The sequence below is a fragment of the Lithobates pipiens genome, unplaced genomic scaffold, assembly GCF_037356315.1.
Source record: "Lithobates pipiens isolate NorthernLeopardFrog02 unplaced genomic scaffold, aLitPip1_a1.2 Scaffold_16, whole genome shotgun sequence".
NCBI classification, from domain to species: Eukaryota; Metazoa; Chordata; class Amphibia; order Anura; family Ranidae; genus Lithobates; species Lithobates pipiens.
In genome coordinates this window covers 481,131,689-481,152,927 of record NW_027507748.1, presented here as the reverse complement: position 1 = coordinate 481,152,927, position 21,239 = coordinate 481,131,689, and the positions used below count along the sequence as shown (strand labels likewise).

Sequence of the window (21,239 nt, the reverse complement as noted above, 5' to 3'; positions counted from 1 at the left end):
GAAGTAAAAATAGTTTTCTAGGCAAACCCCTCCCTCCCACAGAGCTGATTACTATGTGATTGGCCACTGGCAAAGTCCCCTCTCCTGGAAGCAACTTCAAGTTGCCTTGTAAGTTGCCTCAAGTCGTGCTGTGATTCATACTCAAGTCGTGTCCAAGTTGCCTCCCAAAGTCTCGTTCAAAGTCGTGTCGCCCCTGTGTGAACGGACCCTTAGGGCGGCCATAGACAGTGCAAATTTCTTTCCTGCAAACAATGGTTGCAGGAAAGAAATTTGATGATTCCCCCCAACAAGACAGACAGTGCTGACAGGAAAATCCCTCCTGCCTGTTTGCACCCAGTGGGGGGGGGGGGGGGAAACCGCCCCCTCCAGGGAGAAGACAATGATTATTGCTAGCACTGTTATTGATGATCGCAAGTGAATCAAGCAGGCTGGTTTTACCCAACTTGGTAGATTGAGCCTGTTCACACTGCTGAACCAGGCGAGATTCGAACCGTCTATGGCCGGCCTTAGACGAGCTGCTGTATTTACACAGCAACTCCCTGTTTTATCTTAAAGCAGGACTAAAGTTCCACTGTGACAAACTCAAAGCAGGCAGGTTCTTTGTTGCAGAAGAGACATGCAATGTCTCTTCAGCAATAAAATGCACCCACCTGTCTGCTCAATGTCTTCTCCGGCATGTAAACAGAGCTGTGCATGTGCAGGAGTGATGTCATCTTGTACCGTTCAAGGAAGATGGGCGAAAACCGCCCCCAGCAGAAGATGCTGGCACCAGTGAGGGACAGGGGCCTTTGCAGAAAAGTAAGTTTACCTCCATTTTAAGAGCTGAGAATTGCTGACGAGTGAGAGGAAGGTGTGCAGCAAAAGCGCAGATAGACAGGATGTGCTATGCACATCATGCATATTTTGATGATTTTTTTGGGCCTGTGCAGCACGTCCAGTATCCTCAACCAGTTAAGCAAGCTTCTATGACATTTAGGCTTAAATAACATAGGTGTATAGAAGAAGCACAGTCACAGGTTCTCTGTAATGCCGTGTACACACGATCGGAAATTCACCCAGCAAAAGACTGATGAGAGCCTTTGGTCGGAAAATGCGATCGCATGTATGCTCCATCGGACATTTGCTGGCGGAATTTCGGCCAGCAAAAGACTGAGAGCATATTCTCAATTTTTCGGTCGGAAAAAGTTCCTATCCGAACATTAAGGACCGCACGTACAAGGTAGCCGCATTCGCGGACGATATTCTCCTCTTCCTGTCTGCCCCCCTCACTACCATTCCTAATCTGCTACAAGACTTCGCCAACTTCAAAACCCTTTCGAATTTGCAGATAAACTTCAACAAATCCAGTGCCCTGAATATCACCCTACCCAAACCTTTATGCTCTCTCTGCCGTACCAACTTTCCCTTTCAATGGAAAGATAAATCCATTACATACTTAGGAATTCAACTCCCAGCCTCCTTATCAGACCTTTACAATTTAAACTACATTCCTTTGATGAAGAAGATTTGTGCTGACTTACAGACTTGGACCCCAGAACGATTTTCCTGGTTCGGCAGAATCGCCATAATTAAGATGAACATTCTCCCACGTATTTTGTATCTAATGCAAACTATCCCGATAAAACTCCCTCCAAACTTCTTTATGCACATTGTTTGTATGGAACAAAAGCCGCCCTCGCCTAAGCTTTTCTAAATTAACCACACCAAAACTTCGAGGAGGAACCAGCCTCCCGGATATCCGCAAATACCAGGTTGCTTGTCACCTTACTCGGATAATCGACTGGCATATTTACGCCTCACTCAAAGACTGGGTTCGTCTTGAGCAAGCTCTCTCTCCCGATCCACTGACTTCCCTTCCTTGGCTTAGCTATAAATACCAGTCCCGAATACACAAAACCCACCCTCTGATAGCTCCGACGTTACATTCTTTCCACTGGGCTAGTGACCACCACAAAATTTCCTCCACCAATGGACCGATGACTCCTCTTAGAGGTAACCCGGATTTTATTCCAGGCACACACCCATCCTTTCCGACAGCTGGATGGCCTCACACTACAGTTAGAGCAACACACTTCTTTCGTAATGATACACTCCTCTCCAGAGAAGATCTGGCAACTCTTACATCTCACGAGACCTTTCCCTTATGGGCATACCTGCAGCTCCGTCATTTTCTACTCAACCACAAACTCAGACCACATTGGTCCAGAGCACTGACTACTTTTGAGAATTTATGCTCCAATGAGGAACCCCAGCGCCACCTGATCTCATTCACTTACTCTCTCTTATTCCGAGATTGTGATCAGTTAAACCTCCAAACACGGCAAAAATGGACTAATGACCTTCAAGTGAACATTACTGATGCGGACTGGGAAAATATCTTCAGGTTTGTCCATAAGGGAACGGTCAACGTTCATACACAGGAAAATGCTTTTAAAATAGCTTCTAGATGGTACAATACGACCCATAAACTCCACCTAATTAACCCCTCTAATTCCCAGACGTGTTGGAGATGCAACGTGGAAGTGGGAACATTTATACACATTTGGTGGACGTGCCCCATCTTACAACCATACTGGTCGGAGGTACACAAGACGATAGCCACTGTTACTACCTACCAATTGGATAAGTCCCCAGCCCAATTTTTATTACATCACTCAGACAAGCCCACTCGCCCTTACTATAAGTCTTTAGCCATGCATATGGTAAATGCTGCCAGAATATGCATTCCACGCAAATGGCGTTCACCCGATCCCCCACTAATCCGAGACTGGTTTAACCGCATTGACACGATTATGACAATGGAAGACCTTATTCACCAAGCGAACGATACCCCTACGAAATTCACGACCACTTGGGCTTGTTGGATTAATTTCAAGACCACAGATTCCTATAAACGCCTTATACAGGCATGACTTCCTCGAAAACAAGAACGGACCTCTTTCACAAGGTTATACTCTTTAAATATGAGACATTCCTTCCTACAAAATCTTAGATTTCTCTGGACCACTATCAATGACTAATAAGATACACATACCCGCATATCTCACGGATATCTGCGATCCTGACACTTCCTCACACCGAGATACCCTCACCTCCGTTATTCATTAATCCCCTATGTTCACCCCCATAACATATGGACCTGCAGACACAAATACCAAACCAAAAACAAACACTGAAACACTGAAGAATATCTCCTAGTGTCTGTTATGTTTCACAATAAGTCACATAGTCTCTTTAAGGTTACCGACTGTTTGTTAGCGGCTGCGTCCGCTTTTGTCTTATACCAAATGTAACCAAACCAACTGCTACTGACTATGTATTGTTCTGCTTACCTGTTCCGGTATATAATCTTCAATAAAAATGTCATTAACAAAAAATAAAAATAAAAAAATAAAGTTCCTATCCGAAAATCCGTTCGTATGTATGCAATTCCAACGCGCAAAAACTCACGCATACTCAGATTTAACTACGAGATGGAAGCTTTTGGCTACTGGCTATTGAACGTCCTTTTTCTAGTCCACTGGATGTGTTGTACGTCACCGCGTTCTTGACGGTCGGAATTTTGTGTGACTGTGTGAAAGCAAGACAGCTTGAGCAAAATCCCGTCGGGAAAACCAACTGAGCTTTTTCCGACCAAAATACCAATCGTGTGTATGCGGCATAAGTCTTGTGAGAGGTGGAGAGGAATCCTGTCTCTACTACTCCTAATTGTGACTTTACTAAAACTGCAGCATAATGTCTTTAGAGCAGAGTATATGGCAAAATTATCAAAATACAAAGTACTTGTCACTGTAGTTACAATGGGGGTTGAATCTACAGGTAACAGATTTGAAATCATGTGAAAACAGAGTTTAGATATGTTTAAAATAGTGAAGGCAATTTCTGTGAAGAATCAAAGTACACAAAAAATATAATGTGACTATCTTTATGAGTAAACTAAAATATGACAATGACTCTAGGAATAAGTGAGTGAGTGAGTTTATTTTTTTGGTAAATACCTGCTTTGTACAGTTTTGTAACACCACCAGCATTTTTAGCAGAAGCTGTTTGAACCTCCTTTCTGTGAACTGTGGCCTCCTGGCGTTTTTGTACAGAACGTGGCACTTCATAAGGTTCCTCCTCCAAAGATGAGCTGTCAAATTCAGTGTCATCAAGGTCAGTAAGCTAACAAGAAAAGATATTCATTTAAAAAAAAAAATCAGTTTGAGACCCAAGTTACAGGGGGGTATGCTTAGAAAGCAGTTAATGTAACTTTCACCAAATATTCACTGCAGGTAAAACACTGCATGTGTTTTAAATGACAGTGAATCCAACTGCAGTACATTTTTGATGACACATTCATTCCTTTTTTTATATATCCTCCATAGAGTTCACTGTTTCAACCAACACTTAAACTATTACAGTGGTGTGAAAAAGTGTTTGCCCCCTTCCTCATTTCCTGTTCCTTTGCATGTTTGTCACACTTAAGTGTTTCGGAACATCAAACCAATTTAAACAATAGTCAAGGACAACACAAGTAAACACAAAATGCAATTTGTAAATGAAGGTGTTTATTATTAAAGGTGAAAAAAAATCCAAACCATCATGGCCCTGTGTGAAAAAGTGATTGCCCCCTAAACCTAATAACTGGTTGGGCCACCCTTAGCAGCAACAACTGCAACCAAGCATTTGCGATAACGTGCAATGAGGCTTTTACAGCGTCCTGGAGGAATTTTGGCCCACTCATCTTTGCAGAATTGTCCTAATTCAGTTACATTAGAGGGTTTTCGAGCATTAACGGCCTTTTTAAGGTCATACCACAACATCTCAATAGGATTCAGGTCAGGACTTTGGCTAGGCCACTCCAAAGTCTTCATTTTGTTTTTCTTCAGCCATTCGGTGGTGGACTTGCTGGTGTGTTTAGGATCATTGTCCTGCTGCAGAACCCAAGTTCGTTTCAGCTTGAGTACACGAACAGATGGTCGGACATTCTCCTTCAGGATCTCTTGGTAGACAGCAGAATTCATAGTTCCTTTTATCACGGCAAGTCTTCCAGGTCCTGAAGCAGCAAAACAGCCCCAGACCATCACACTACCACCACCATATTTTACTGTTGGTATAATGTTCTTTTTATGAAATGCAGTGTTCCTTCTACGCCAGATATACTTGGACACACACCTTCCAAAGAGTTCCACTTTTGTCTCATCGGTCCACAGAATGTTGTCCCAAAAGTCTTGGGGATCATCAAGATGGTGTTGTGGAGAAATTGAGACGAGCTTTGATGTTCTTTTTGCTCAGCAGTGGTTTTCTCCTTGGAACTCTGCCATGCAGGCCATTTTTGCCCCGTCTTTTCCTGATGGTGGAGGCATGAACGCTGACCTTAACTGAGGCAAGTGAGGCCTGCAGTTCCTTGGACGTTGTTGTGGGGTCTTTTGTGACCTCTTGGATGAGTCGTCGCTGCGCTCTTGGGGTAATTTTGGGCGGCCGGCCACTCCTGGGAATGTTCACCACTGTTCCATGTCTTCGCCATTTGTGGATAATGGCTCTCACTGTGGTTCGCTGGATTCCCAAAGCTTTGGAAATGGCTTTATAACCTTTTCCAGACTGATAGATCTCAATTACTTTCTTTCTCAATTGTTCCTGAATTTCTTTGGGTCTCGGCATGATGTATAGCTTTTAAGGATCTTCTGGTGGACCTTACTGTGTCAAGCAGCTCCTATTTAAGTGATGCCTTGATTGTGAACAGGTGTGGCAATAATCAGGCCTGGGTGTGGCTAGAGAAATTGAACTCAGGTGTGGACAACCACAGTTATAGTATGTTTTAACAAGGGGGGCAATCACTTTTTCACACAGGGCCATGATGGTTTGGATTTTTTTTCACCTTTAATAATAAACACCTTCATTTACAAATTGCATTTTGTGTTTACTTGTGTTGTCCTTGACTATTGTTTAAATTGGTTTGATGTTCCGAAACACTTAAGTGTGACAAACATGCAAAGGAACAGGAAATGAGGAAGGGGGCAAACACTTTTTCACACCACTGTATATCTGTAATAGTTATGCCTTGCCATACAAGTATAATATATTGTTCTCTGCAATATTACTCCACGGCAGAAAATGACTAGTAAATGGAGATTATAGCAGACTAAATGAGAGATTAAAGAAAAAAAATCAAAACTGACATTTCTGTTTCAGCTACCAATGGATAACCCAAGCTTTTTATAACTCTCTGAGACATAAAGTAATAATCTTAGAACATTCAAATGTTATATTTAGGAATTATTTGACCAAATAAACAAAATGTATGCTTGCTAGATAAATGCAATACGTGCTCACACTCACACACAAAATACCCTCACAGAGCAGAATTTATTTTATATTCCTGCTAATCAAAAAAAATAATCACATCTCTTTTTCACTATCTGTCTGAGGGTACAACAATTATCACATGACCAAGAACAAGGCAGATAGGCCATAGCTGAAAAATCACAGCTGTTTATTGACATCATAATTACGAAGCTTAGGGGAACACCCTTGCATGCACCCAAACATATAATGCCTTTTATGATAGGTATGGATATTTTTGCAAGAAGTATATTTTGGAAGGAATTAAGTGGCTAAATGCCCAATGAGTAAAAAGTCAGATAAGTCACATTTTATGTTTATTCCTAATTGCCTACCTTTAGCTCCATAACTGGGTCTTTTTTCACAAATGCCTGGGGTACGTCACCACGTGGTTTTAGATCAGCAGAACCTGTTGAATGCAGGCCTAGTTCTTTTACTTGTGTTGCTAAAAGATATTAGAAATACTTTTAAGTTTAAGTGAAACTGATTAAAAAAATACAAATATTACATTTTTTATAGGATATATTTTAGAGCAGCAAGTAAAAATATATATTTTTTCCCTCCAAATTGTTTATAGCGCAAAAATGAAAAGCCCCAGGGGTGATCAAATACTGATGATCTTACTGGTAGAGATCATCAGTGATAAGCCAAAAGTGTCTGTTTTCCTCTCTGTTAATTTAAAGGCACCGAATGAAAGGCATGTGCTGTATAGTCACCATTATATCAAAAACAACTGAGTATTGTCCATGATACTTTATTTGCACTAACATCCCACTTTTCAGGACAAGTTTCCCCTACAGGTCACACAGGTCCAAGCAGTACTAATACAAAATGTTTTAGCAAAGTGTCAATAAGATAATCTCTGAGGGAAAAAAAAACACAAACATGCAAAGCAATGATAATTAAACTTGGATAATTAGTGAGATAAGGCAGGGAGAGAGATATTTAATGGGAGAAGAGAAGTGTCACATAAATGTTTAATGGTGTGTCTGTGTAAATTCATTCTTCTTTGTAATTTCTGTCCTGTTTTTTGCATTGCACTGGACACCTATATTAATAGCTTCAGCCTGAGTTACATCTCTGGGATGTACTCAGCAAAATATGTAACTATCTTTCAGCACTGGAAAGAAAGGCCATCACCATCAAACCAGCAGACAAAGGGGGAGCAGTTGTTGTGATGGATACAAACACATACAAGAAGGCCAGATGCAACTGGCTGGCAAATGGTACTTACTAAAAACAACTGGATTATGATCTGAACCAGAATCTTACTCAACACATTAAAGGACTAATTTGTCCAACTAGTTCCACTGGGTAAGTTCTGGATTTCCCATCTATCCCAGCAGTTTTGTACTATAATTATGTAATGGATGTGATTAAGGTATCACATAAAGTATCACGTAAAATTCTAAAATGCCTATTTCAATATGTAATATTATGTCATTGCTTAGCTTTTTAACCTTAACTCTACTTCAGATAGCTGCTAGCACCCCCCTCCCCCTCTATTTTGAAGCTGAACCACAAAGAGTTATAAAAAGACTGTGCCTCTTTTACGAGAACTGCACCCAAGACAGACATGACATCAACATCCAACGTCTCGAAAAGGAAGTTACCAAGATACCCAATATAGCTATGATTAATTGCTAAACTTGCTAAATCGGCTAAAAGCTCATACATTGTCACAATAATATGTTTTCCAGATGCCTTGTTTTTTGTCTGACAAGAATGTATAAAAGCTGTGAAAAGAGGAAATAAAAATTACAGAAGTAACTTCACACTGAACTGTCGGTCTCAGGGGAGATTATTTCCAGAAGTGTACACTTCATATATCAAAATCAATTTTATCAGGGGCAGATATAAAAAATACCAAACCTTGGTCTTGGTCCATCCAGAACATTTTGGCGCCGAATGTGGGGCTATTGGGTTCAGTATGGGGGGATAGCCAATCGAGAAGGGACCGGGACAGGCCAACGCGGAGACAGGATGGAGACTGATCACCTCTAAATACGGTAAGACACTTTTGATATCTTGTATATCTAGTCTACTGTTTATCCTGTACCCGTGATTGGCTAATCACTGTGTCTATATCGGCTCTCCATGGTCCTCAAACACAGATATATATCTTGCCCATAGCCTATTGAACCTGTACCAATTATATCTGCCGCCTATTTTGTTGATTGTTGTTGTGTTTTGTGGTGGCTACTGGGAACGAGGCATTGATTATATAGTCACAGATGAGGACGTGGTTAAACTTCTCCTGGGGAATATATTGTGCGGTAGAGCGCGGGCGACCAGGAGGGGGCATCAGGAATACACCCAGCGCAGCGTGGGGATCCCGTGAGGATTTGAACAATCCCATGTTCCACTACAGTCATCACATATCTTGGACATATCTTGTTGGTCACATCTTGTTGGTAATGTCATGTCCTAAGTGTGTTTGTGGACCATTGTTTGCCATAAATGAAGAAGGCTGGGGTCTTGTCGAAGTAGTAGAGCCAGGATATAGAACTGAGTCTCTTTGTTATAAACCCTCATTCCCGGAGACTGCACATGTATTGGTGTTCAGATTAAACGTGCATTACCCAGTCAAATTTGTTTGTTATAAATCACTGAAAGTCATAGAAGCTGAATCTAGAATAAGAGGACAGGGAAATGAGAGGTGTCCCTTACAGGTTGACCTTGAACAACCAGAAGGACTTGAAGAGGTAGAGAAGGACAGAGTGAGAAGTTTGGGTTTTGTATTGGGACATCTAGATAACATTTAAATTGACATTTGAAGTGGTGCATTGAATATTAACTTGTACTCCTTATTTGTCTGTTAAATGCCTTGTTGAGAGTAATAAGTGGTCACGTATTACTCACCTCCTATACCTGTGACCCACCCCTTGAGTCCAAGACAGCTTCATAAAACCGCCATACAAACCCTAAGCCCAGACGTGACTTGTGAGTTGGTGTTGGAACGAGAGGGAGGGGATGCTGTTAAAAAGGGAAAGAAATTGTCAAAAGTGTGTGGGGTCACTATGCATTTGGGTGGTTGGCTAGAGCCAAATGAATGGCGCGCTCTTTTGAAAGGAAGGTGTTTGTTGTCAAACCACGAGTTACTGCACACAGCAGACGCTTGGTTCAAAGTTGCGAAAGCTATTCATGAAGAAGGGTCGACAGAACATCAAAATAATCAAAATGGTTGTATTGTATATGTGTATAGAAAGCCAGAAAAGAAGGAGCTAAGTAGTCAGCCACTGCCCTATAATGGCACCTGGTCCCCAGGAAGTAGACACTGCCCTTCGTCTACCGCCCCTCTGTTCTAGGTGACACCTCCCCCGCCGTGCTATGTACTCCGTAGCATTTCAATTTATGTATAGGGTGTCTTGATTATTTCAGCCAGAGTCTGACTTTAAGGACTGTTTTAGTTTAGCTTTAGTAGTTGCCTATCCTTGCATTATTGAAGTTAAAAGGTGTTTCTTTTCTAATAACAGCAAATGTAGCAAATGTACTATATTTGTGCAAATGGTTTTAATTGTGTTTAAGCTGTATTAGCAATAATTGGGGATTTTAAAATGTTGGTTTTTAATCAGATATAAGTTTTAAGAATATTACAATGGGGAAGTTATATATATTCTGGGCGTTATGCCAAATGAATTGTGGTCAGTAAAAAAAGGAAGTGATTTAAAGTTGCATAATTCTATGCACTAGAATCACACAAATGTTTACTGATTTGGATATTAGCATGCTGAACAGAGTATACAAACATGCCGCATTTGTCTCAGGTCTTAAAGAGTCAATCCAAAGGGTCTGCTCCTATCACGCCCAGAGTATAATGGATCTTGAGATGTTGTTATTAGTAGCAAAGGGCCTAGAATCTGCACAGAGCAGTAGAAAGGTAGCTCCTCTCATGATGGCCTCTGACACACCGTATCCACGGCCACCTGTACCAACCCCGCGTGTTTGTTACAACTGCAGAAGACCTGGTCACTTCAAAAAGGAAAGCCAGTGCCCCCGGAAGTCTGCCCACAAGCAACTAGCCCCCAACCATGACCCACATGAAAGCACTCAGTACCAGGGACATGACTGCCCACCTCACCATTCTCCGAATCACATGTACCTTCTCCACTAGGATTCAGGCAAGCCTGTGTCACCTGCCTGCTACACTTGGACTGTTATGCCACAAGGTGCCTAGAACTCCCCCTCCCAATTCAATCCAAGGCAATGGCCCTCATCCTGGACACCTGGATGAAACTACACCCAGACATTGTACTCCTTCAGTATGTAGATGACCTCCTGCTTTGTGCAGATACCCTTCAACATGGTGACACCTCAATCTTCTTTGAAAACCTCCTCCACTACCTAGCTAAGCAGGGATGCAAGGCCTTGAAGCAAAAGGTCCAGTGGTGCAGAGAGAAGGTGATTTTCCTAGGCCACTGCATCTCCCAAAGCACCTGACATCTCACTGAAGAAAAAGTTGCTGCAATCAAAGCTATCCCCTTTCCTCAAGGTCAAAAGCCCCTACATGCTTTCCTAGGATTAATCTCCTATTGCTGCTCTTGGATCCCGGGAGCCTCTCTCTTGATGCAACCTCTCTATGATACCCTGAAATCTGATCCATTCCTGCTTTCCCCAGAGGCTATTAACAATTTTGAAGTCCTGAGATCCTCTCTACGGCCCCTGCTTTGGGCCTCCCAGACTATAAAAAGACTTTCAAACTGTTTGTCTCAGAGAGGCAAGGACACGCCACAGGTGTTTTGGCTCAGACCCATTAGTTATTACTCCTGCCAACTGGACCCAGTGGCCAAGGGGGGACCCTCGTGTCTTACAGCTGTATTTGCAGCCCAACCTCTTTTGGAAAAGACCGCTGACCTGGTGTTGGGCCATCCTTTATTCCTCCTTGCCCCTCATGACATAACTGCCATACTAAACCAAATACAGCCCAAACTCTAGTGTGCCTTGCACTCTCCTCCGGTGTGATGCCCTTAACCTATCCACTCTACTTCCACTTCTCGAGGGGGGAACCTCTTTGGAGAATGACCCTCACCTCACCATTCTTGACTGCACGGAAGTGATGAAGATGGAGACATCACACCTACCGACAGTCAGTGAAACAGCCCTTGAGAATCTGGACTTGACAATCTTTGTGGATGGTTCCAGGTATGCAGGCAACACTGGACAGTACCACACAGGATATGCAGTCGCCACCAAAGATACAGTTCTTCAGGCTTCAGCATTACCCTCCTCCATGTCTGCCCAGGAAGCAGAAATCCAGGCCCTAATTATGGCATATAAATTGGCAGAAGGAAAAAGAGCCAACATCCACACAGATTCAAGATATGCCTTCAGCGTTGCCTGCAATTTTAGGGTCATTTGGAAAACCAGAGGGTTCCCAACAACAGCAGGTATACCTGTAAAACACAGTTCAACTATCAAGGACTTAATGGATGCCCTACTCCTACCAGCATAAGTGGCTATACTTAAGGTAAAGGTGCACGACAAGCTGAATTCCCAAGAAGCATGAGACAATCACCTGGCAGATACCGCTGCAAAACAAGCTGCCTACAGAACGCAAGAAGTCGTCAGCGGAGTGAATGCACCCATCCTGGATGATACAGTGGATAGCCCTGAAGAAACTGTACAGACCACCATGATTCTACAAAACCCTTCTGTGAGCAGGACCCATCTCAAGGAGCAACAAGAAGCAGCTGGAAAAGAAGAGAAAGAAGTGTGGATCAAGAAAGGAGCTACAGAAATTGAAGTGATCATGGAATTAAACAAGAGGCAGTGTCTACCACGTTCAATGTTTCCTGCAGTGGTACAGTGGGCCCACGGTGCCTCTTATCTGTCAAAAACCTTTATGAACGGCCTGATCAACAAATACTACTTAGCTTTGGGAATCACTCCACTTACCAACAACTTTTGCAAGTCATGCTCCATCTGTGCTAAATGTAACCCAGGAATAACAGAAAAGGTACCTTTGAAGCATCTGGCAAAAGCCCAGTACCCCTTCCAAAGGATACAGATCGACGACATCCAGATGCCAAAACAATAGCTGATACGAATACGCATTATTCATCCTATCCTAGAAGCCTATACCAACAAGACAGCAAAGACCACAGCTAAGAGACTTCTACAGAAATAGTATGCAGATATAGTGTCCAAAAGGTTATAGAGAGTGACCAGGGGGCATCTTTCATGGCCTCAGTGACCAAGGAAATATGTACAGATTTAGAGGTCACACTAGCTTTCCACATCCCATACCATCCTCAGAGAAGTGGGAAGATGGAAAGATTGAATGGCACAATAAAGTCCAGAATGCTAAAAATGTCATAGGAAATGGGAATCAGTTGGCAAGACAGCCTACCCATTGCCTTATTCGGTGTTAGGTACACTCCAAGGGGAAACCATGGCTTGTCACCCTATGAGATATTGTTTGGTTCAGCCCCCAGACTGGGTTCTTACTTCTCACAGCAATTACAGCTCCAATCTGATATATTGACTGATTATGTTACTGCTTTATCTCGAGAATTAACCGGTATCCCTTTGCAAGTGTTTTCTTCCATTCCAGATCCTGAGCTAGATACAGGAACGCACAAGCTGATTCCTGGTAATTGGGTCCTGATAAAGAAGTTTGTGAGAAAACATACTCTTGAACCCAGATATGATGGTCCTTTCCAGGTTCTCCTAACAACTGGCACGTCAGTCAAGGTGGCCGGGAAAAAAATAAAACATGTGGATACACGGCTCCCACAAGGTCCCTGTACCCGAGGAAGAAGCCGAGGGGACCAAACCATGATCCTGTATATCCTTTTCATTGTGATTATTGTAATATAGTGAAAAAGAAAAAAACACGCCCCTTTTCTTTCTTACACCACCACTGCGCAAAAGGAAAATATGCGTAACTTAAATCTCCAGCAGCTACTTATAAATAATATATAAATGTGTGATTTCAAATGGATAAAATAGCAGCGCTAATATTCACAACAAAATGAATAAACCTAAACAATCACCCTGTGAGAAAAGTGATCAATAATAATAGTGTTCATAAATTCAGACTCAAGTCCGTAAGTAATTAAATAATTGCAATATCCAAGTGATTAGACTTCAAAAGTGAACAGATAATCTTGAAGTGACTTGAAGCAATCTTCCACCACACCATATGTGTTCAGTGTCATCACTCCCTTAAGAAATGCACTCACCAATAAAACATGCCTTGCATTCTCATGCTTGGCAGTATCGCTTAATATCCCCCAAGGGTATCAAATGACTCAAGGTGTTCTTTGAACAATTCGCACTCCACATGTAAAGATAAAAAGTGAAGTATAATAAAACCAATAGTGAAGTATAGTAAAACTATTTATTTAAAAATGCATAGAACCCCAATGATTAATCGTATTGCCGAAACATGTCTGGGTGTGGCTACACAGCAATTATTAGGAGCTTTTAACGTTCGGATGTACCGGTCATTGAGTGTGCAGTGATTCTGAAGTGGAGAAAAGTGGAGTGGATAGGAGAGCGAGCAGAGTGGAGGGTGGGACTTACAGGTTGTTTTTGGGTTTCCGCCGAGACCGCACTACATTGCGTTACCACTGTGAGTTCCCCACTTTGGAAAGTTTATGTTGAAGTGCCTTTGTTTGATGAAAAGGATGTAAGTGCAATAATTGAAGGTTTCATGTGCTGTTTAAAATAAATAGTTTTACTATACTTCACTATTTGAAGCTTTTTATCTTTACCTGTGAAGTGCGAATTGTTCAAAGAACACCTTTGGAGTCATCTGATACCCTTGTGGGATATTAAGCGATACTGCCGAGCATGAGAGTGCAAGGCATGTTTTATTGGTGAGTGCATTTCTTAAGGGAGCAGTGACACTGAACACATATGATGTGGTGGAAGATTGCTTCAAGTCACTTCAAGATTATCTGTTCACTTTTGGAGTCTAATCACTTGGATGTTTCAATTATTTAATTACTTACAGACTTGAGTCTGAATTTATGGACACAATTATTATTGATCACTTTTCTCACAGGTTGATTGTTTAGGTTTATTCATTTTGTTGTGAATATTAGCACTACTATGTTATTCATTTGAAATCATTGTGATTATTGTTCAGGCACAGGAGGTAGCCATCAGATAGAAAGATGGTATAACACAATTCTGGTACAACTCTTCTAACACACATGTAGCTAACGTCGTATTTGACTACTGCATTATAGTTTCCTGCCCCCCTCAAGTTGCCTGGCAATGTTACATGTATCGGGACGCCCTCCACATAGGTCCTAGGTCCAGGTCCACATACATATGTGTCACGGATGCCTACTAGGGCGACAACTGTGACTACTGGGGATCCGTGGGATTAAATACAGGGGATGACTGGGGGTATAAGCCAAAGAGTGCTTTGCACAAGAAAGATAAAAATGGGAAATCCGTACTTAACAGAATGACCTAACTAAAGACAGGTACATGTTTGAATAGTGGGAGGACAGGGCACAGGATGGAATTCACCCTGACCATAGAAAATCCCAGTCCTACAGATGCTGGCACATATGTCCTGGGAACATGGTTGGTGGGAAGTACAGGAGGAATGACAGGGAAGTTCCAACTTAAAGGCATGTATAATTCACCAGACTGTCAGCCCCCTCGGCCTATAGCTAACCCCCTGAGGCCCTATATACAGAAGTTAGGGCATATGGTGGCCATAGCAGACCCTACCTTCGAGGACATGACGGCCGCAGAGACCAGGTTCTCAGATGTCAACCTGTGGCTAGAGTGGATGAGGTATAGTGCAGGGAAACATAACAAAACCAATTGTTATGCATGTGGGGGGGCAAGGCCTCATTTGGGAACAGTACCCCTAAACATATCCCCCAAACACGAGACATGTTTCCTTATCCTATTTACCAACACAACCACTAACCACTCCCCGTTTGAACATTGGAAGAAGGAATATCCCATAGTCACCACAACTCCCAAGCCAGGAGAAGGTATCACCATATATCCTGGCAATTATGCATGCTACAGTATGCTATGGAGTGCGGAAACCCCTTGGGAATTTCACTAAGAGTTACTGTGAATCTTATAGTGAGGCCTCTGCAGATCTAGAGCAAAATTAAGTCCAGTCTTTGGGAGACGTGTACTGGATCTGCAGACTCATGAAAATCAGAAGCAGATTGACAGAACAGTGGACAGGAGAATGCGCACTGGTCAAGGCCATAATGCCTCTGCATATGTTCTCAGAGGCCACTCCACCGATAGAACCAGACCCAAATAACACACCCCAGCCTAACAGGAGGCGTAGGGGTGCCCCAGCAGGAAGCTTTGACCCTCATGTATACATAGATGCCATAGGGGTCCCAGATGAGTTCAAAGCAAGAGACCAAGTAGCAGCAGGATTCAAATCTCTGATCCCCATCATCACCATAAATAAGAATGTAGACTGGATAAATGATATCTACTACAACCAACAAAGGTTTGTCAATTACACCAGAGATGCACTCCAAGGTTTAGCCGAACAACGAGAAGCTACTTCACTCAATATGACCGTCCAAGACCGTATGGCCTTAGATATGATCCTAGCTGAGAAGGGGTGTGTGTGTAAGATGTTACCTGAACGAGTATATGCTGTACCTACATCCCAGACAACACTGGCCCAAATGGTAAAGTGACCTTGGACATCAGGAAACTTGAGGATTTGTCTGAGGAATTCAGGGCTCACCAACCCCTGGGATCAGTACTTCACCTGGTTCAAAGGGGGTGGTAGGGATTATTAACACAGATAGGAACAACGATCCTGATAATTTTAGTGACTTTGGCTGTCATGGTCTGCTGTATTCTCCCCGTTTTAAAAAGTGTGTAGAAAAAGCTGTCGACCAATCTACTCCCACATTTTAGAACCAGGAATTACCAGATGAAGATTATGAAATGCACTCCATTACAGACACTCCCTCCCCGAGATGTAATACCATAGGGTTATAGGGACAGACATCACCTGACTGTCCTTCTCCAGGCTGTATCGGGGGGGGGGGGGGGGGGTAAAGAGTTAGTCACTGCCTTCATCTATATACAGTCCAAAAGAGTTGCTGAAGAGAATAGGTCAAGTGAGTAGGATTTTAGTGTAAGGGACAGATTTAAAATAGACATTTTAAGGGGGGAACTGTAATGGATGTGATTAAGGTATCACATAAAGTTATCACATAAGGTATTAAGGTATCAGGTAAAATGCCTATTTCAATATGTAATATTATGTAATTGCTTAGCTTTTTAACCTTAACTCTACTTCAGATAGCTGCTAGCCCCCCCACCACCCCTCTATTTTAAAGCTGAACCACAAAGAGTTATAAAAAGACTCACCCAAGACAGACATGACATCAACATCCAATGTCTCGAAAGAGGAGTTAGCAAGATACACAATATAGCTATGAATAATTGCTAAACTTGCTAAATCGGCTAAAAGCTCATACATTGTCACAATAATATGTTTTGCAGATGCCTTGTTTTTTGTCTGACAAGAATGTATAAAAGCTGTGAAAAGAGGAAATAAAAATTACCGAAGTAACTTCACACTGAGCTGTGAGTCTGTCTCAGGGGAGATTATTTCCAGAAGTGTACACTTCATATATCAAAATCAATTTTATCAGGGGCAGATATAAAAAATACCTTGGTTCTGGTCCATCCAAAACAATTGCAATTGTAGTGACATTTTGATTCATATATTAGTATTACCGTTATTGTTTAACTTTTGATTTTTTGCAGAAATTCCACTCCCTCTAATACTCCTGAAGAAGCAGACAATCCGCAAAACGTGTTGAGTTTGTCTGACTATGTATTTGTTGCTATTATGTATTAACACCAATATGTTGCTGGAATCCTTTATTATGGGAAAAATAGTTTAGCCATGAGGGAGCTACTGGAGCAATTCTTTTGATAAAATTTGTAATAACATTTTTTTGCTTTCAACTTCCAATGTGTTGTAATGTGCTTGATGGTACCAAGAAAGTCCACTTGCCTCAAAATATATTCAAATTTAGAATTAAAAGTTCTCATTAAAACATTACCAACCCACCTACATTCAGAACTTATCAGTGCGATTCTGAATAATCCAGAAATTAGGGACTTCTACATGCTGCTGAAGATCGACAAGCCAGGAATTCCACGCAGACCCGTTCAGTTATGAACACACCAACGGTCGTTTTTGGACGCCGGTTTCTAGCTGTCAAGTTAAATCGTTCAGGAGAGGTTGAACAACAAATAAATCTCATGCCTTGTAGAAAAAATAATTTCCTGCAAGATACAACTTGATTGTCCGAAAAAGATCAACAATATACAGCAACTATAGAAAAGCCAGTGTCCTAAATGAGCCCCAAGATTAGCACTGAATGTCCTCTTTAAATATTGTAGCAGCGCTTTCCATCCAAATCCAAGTGAAAACAGATTCCCATCAAAACTCAATAAGAAAACACGACTGTATAGTGGCAGAGTAGAGGTATTAAAAGGTCCTTGTGATCTGAAGAAAAACTTCCACCAAAATTCACCATGTGTGGCATAAGATTCCCCTTTGCTCCATAGTAGTCAATTCTATGGAGCTGACTACTTCCTGGTTTTGCTGAATGTACAGCTATTCAGCATAACATCACACCAGAAACTTTCCCAGCTACCTGGATCATGCGCGGAGTCTGTGGGATGCAGTAGAACTGCCAGGACTACATACTTATGACCAGCATGACTTCCACTTATATCTTCCCTAGTCAATTTAACACTGACATCTAGTGGACAAAGAGAGGAGCAAAGGAGTGATTTCTTTGAAGGCATATTAATACAGGTTCTCTGGTGTGTGCATCCCCAAAGGGGAATCTTATGCCACACGTGGCAGGTGAATTTTGGTGGAAGTTTTTCTTCAGAACAAGGACCTTTTAATACCTCTACTCTGCCACTATACAGTCGTGTTTTCTTATTGAGTTTTGATGGGAATCTGTTTTCACTTGAATGTGGACGGAAAGCGCTGCTACAATATTTAAAGAGGACATTCAGTGCTAATCTTTATTTATATTGTTTTTTTTAAATATACAGCAACTACCACAAAACACACTTCTAGTCACTATGGATGTAGAATCTCTGTACAGTAACATCCCTCATAAGGAGGGGATGGCTGCATGTCACAGATTTTTATCATCCTCACCAAACCACAAACACAGTATTGAGAATGTTACACAGTTTATTGAATGCATTCTAACACACAACTACTTCACTTTCAAAAATGACATCTTCGGTGTATGGGCACCGCTATGGGAAGTAAAATTACATCACAATATGCAAACTTATTTATGGCTGACCTGGAAGATAAATTATTTAACACCATACAACAAAAGCCACATAGATACTATCGCTATATTGATGATATTTTCATCACATGAATAGTAGATGAAGATATTAAAAAAAGACTTACTCATTGATCAACACATTTCACCCATGAATCAAACTAAAATGCACTATTCAAGCAAATTATGACAATCTCTTAGACACCACAGTATAGATCAGGTATGACAAGCTGCACACTTCAATATACATGAAACCCACTGGTAGACGCAGCTATCGCCCCAGTTCCAACTTCCACCCCCAACACACCAAAAGGTCCATCATACACAGTCAGGCCATCAGATACCACTGAATATGCTCAGACCCAGAGGACAGAAATAAACATCTCTGAATACTAGCAGAATTCTTCCATAAGAAAGGTTAACAGGACAAAAACATCAATACAAGCATAAAGAGGGCCCTAAAAACCCAAAGAGAAAATCTCCAATACTAAGAGAAAAAAAATAACTCTGTACCTCTAGTAACCACATATAATCCAGCACCAGAAGGGATATTAAAGGTAATCAAAGAATTTCAACCCATCATAACAGAAGATGAAACTCAGAAAGATATTGTCAGGTCACCTTGAGGCGAGGTGACAGGTGCACACCGTAGGGATCAGGAGTGCACCGCAAGGTTGTGGACCCTACGGCTGACTGCTGCAGATGGGGGACAGATCCCACTGGGGTTAGAGCGTAAGATTCCCTGGGGCGCGGAGTCTAAGAGCCAGCAGGTGTTCACCAGCACCTCTAGTGGTGAGGATGGACTTGGCTGCAACTGGCTCCAGGTCACGACCCCCAGGGTCCCCCAGTTCAGACCCACAGTAGGCAACAGGAGGATAGGGATGGTGAGGGACAAAGCCAGGGTCGGGGCCACAAGCAGACAAGAATAGTCGGGTACACGCCAAAAGGTCAGGATCACAGGAAAACAGGGATAGTCAAGACATGCCAAAGACGGTAACGGAAAACAGAAGCAGAGCACACGACAGGAAACAGGAAGCTAACACACAAAGGAATACACAATGGTTGATCAGCACTGATGGCCTGCAGTGCACAGGTTAATATAGGGCTCCCTGATAGGGCCTGGGGTGGAGCCATGCTTAGAGGAGAGGTTATAAAAACCACCAGGTGGAAGTGGCTGACCTCTTAGTCTGAAGACATGAGGGAAGGTAAGCAAACACAGGAAGATCACTGCATAACCATGACAGTACCCTCCCTCTTACGAGGCCTCCCCCTGCCCCGCCTGGGTCCAGGCTTAAAGGGAAACTCCAGATGGAACCTCCTTAACAGACAGGGAGCAAAGACATCAGATGCAGTGATCCAAGACCTCTCCTCAGGACCCAACCCTTTCCAAAGTACGAGGTACTGAAGAATGCCTTTACGGAGCCGGGAATCCAAAACTTGACTAACCTCGTATTTTAGATTATCCTCAGAGACCGAAACAGAGGTAGGGAGAGGACGAGAGGACTTGAGGACTAAAGGCTTTTTAGGAATGGGTAAGGGCATGAGAAGATCAGGAGTCTGAGCATAGTCCCCCACACCCTTAAAGATGAGCTGGGCATCCATAACAGGACCACCAGACTGGGCAGAGGTCAGTGGATCCCTGAAGTCAGGTTGGTTAGAAAGTGACATGTCACAAGAGTCAAGCTGGATAGCTGCAACACAAACAAAATGCAGAGAACCCTGAGAAAAAGATTGAAAACCCCTCCTGGCCGAATGAGGTATTCTATCCAAAGGATGGATTGAGCCTCTTAAACAGGTTTTAAAGGACATAGTAGCAGTAGGGTGAGGCCAGGTCACTGAAGGTGCTGAACAAGAAGCAGGAAGCTCATTGGGCATGGGCTGGACTGGCATAACTGGTGCAGAGGTCGACTGAATAGTATTGTCAGGTGTAGCGACCATCTTAATCGCATCACAGGGCATAGCAACTGTGGAACTTGCAGACAAGTTAGCCTGGCTGTGCGTCCAAGGGAGATTAGGGACAGACAAAAGGTAAATGGTCATGCAAACTGGAGTGAATGATCGACTCAGGTTCATAGGTGGGCTCCTCATCCAGAGTACCACATGACCTAGAGAGTGCATCAGTCCAACTATTGCAGGACGCGTCCCAGAGATCGCTATATACAGTGGGAATAGCAGAAGATACTGGGATGGTGGTAACAGGAAGTTTCTCTTTTGGGGTACCCTTGAGTAAGCAGGAAGAGGAACAGGAGGAACCCCAAGCCAGGATCTGACCAGCAGACCAGTCGACGTGTGGAGAATGGAGCCATAACCAAGGAAGACCTAATATGATAGGAGATGAAGCCTTAGGTAAGACAAGGAAGGATATCCACTCCTGGTGGAGTGTCCCTACTGACATCTTAACAGGAAGAGTTTGGAAGCGGATAGGGCCCCCTGGGAGAACAGTGCCATCAATCGCCAAGACCACCAATGTCGTTGTAAGGGGCAAAAGGGTAAGTCTCATGGAGGATGCAGTTTCCCAATCCATGAAATTGGCAGCGGCTTCGGAATCCAGATATGCTGAGACCGAACGAGAGGAAGCACCGACATGAAGCAACACGGAAAGGAGAAGACGAGAAGGTG

The 21,239-nt window shown here is 42.6% G+C and overlaps 1 protein-coding gene across 4 annotated transcripts in view; it reads right to left on the bottom strand.

Annotated features, from left to right (window-relative positions):
* Positions 1-21,239, bottom strand: part of DZIP1 (DAZ interacting zinc finger protein 1) — a 151,245-nt gene that overhangs the window by 8,533 nt on the left and 121,473 nt on the right. For all 4 annotated transcript variants that reach the window (XM_077483032.1, XM_077483033.1, XM_077483034.1 and 1 more), the window contains 2 exons: positions 6,660-6,769; positions 3,999-4,164 (listed from right to left, as the gene is read on the bottom strand). In XM_077483032.1, coding sequence (XP_077339158.1) covers positions 3,999-4,164; positions 6,660-6,769 — 276 coding nt within the window. The remainder of the gene's footprint in view (positions 1-3,998; positions 4,165-6,659; positions 6,770-21,239) is intronic.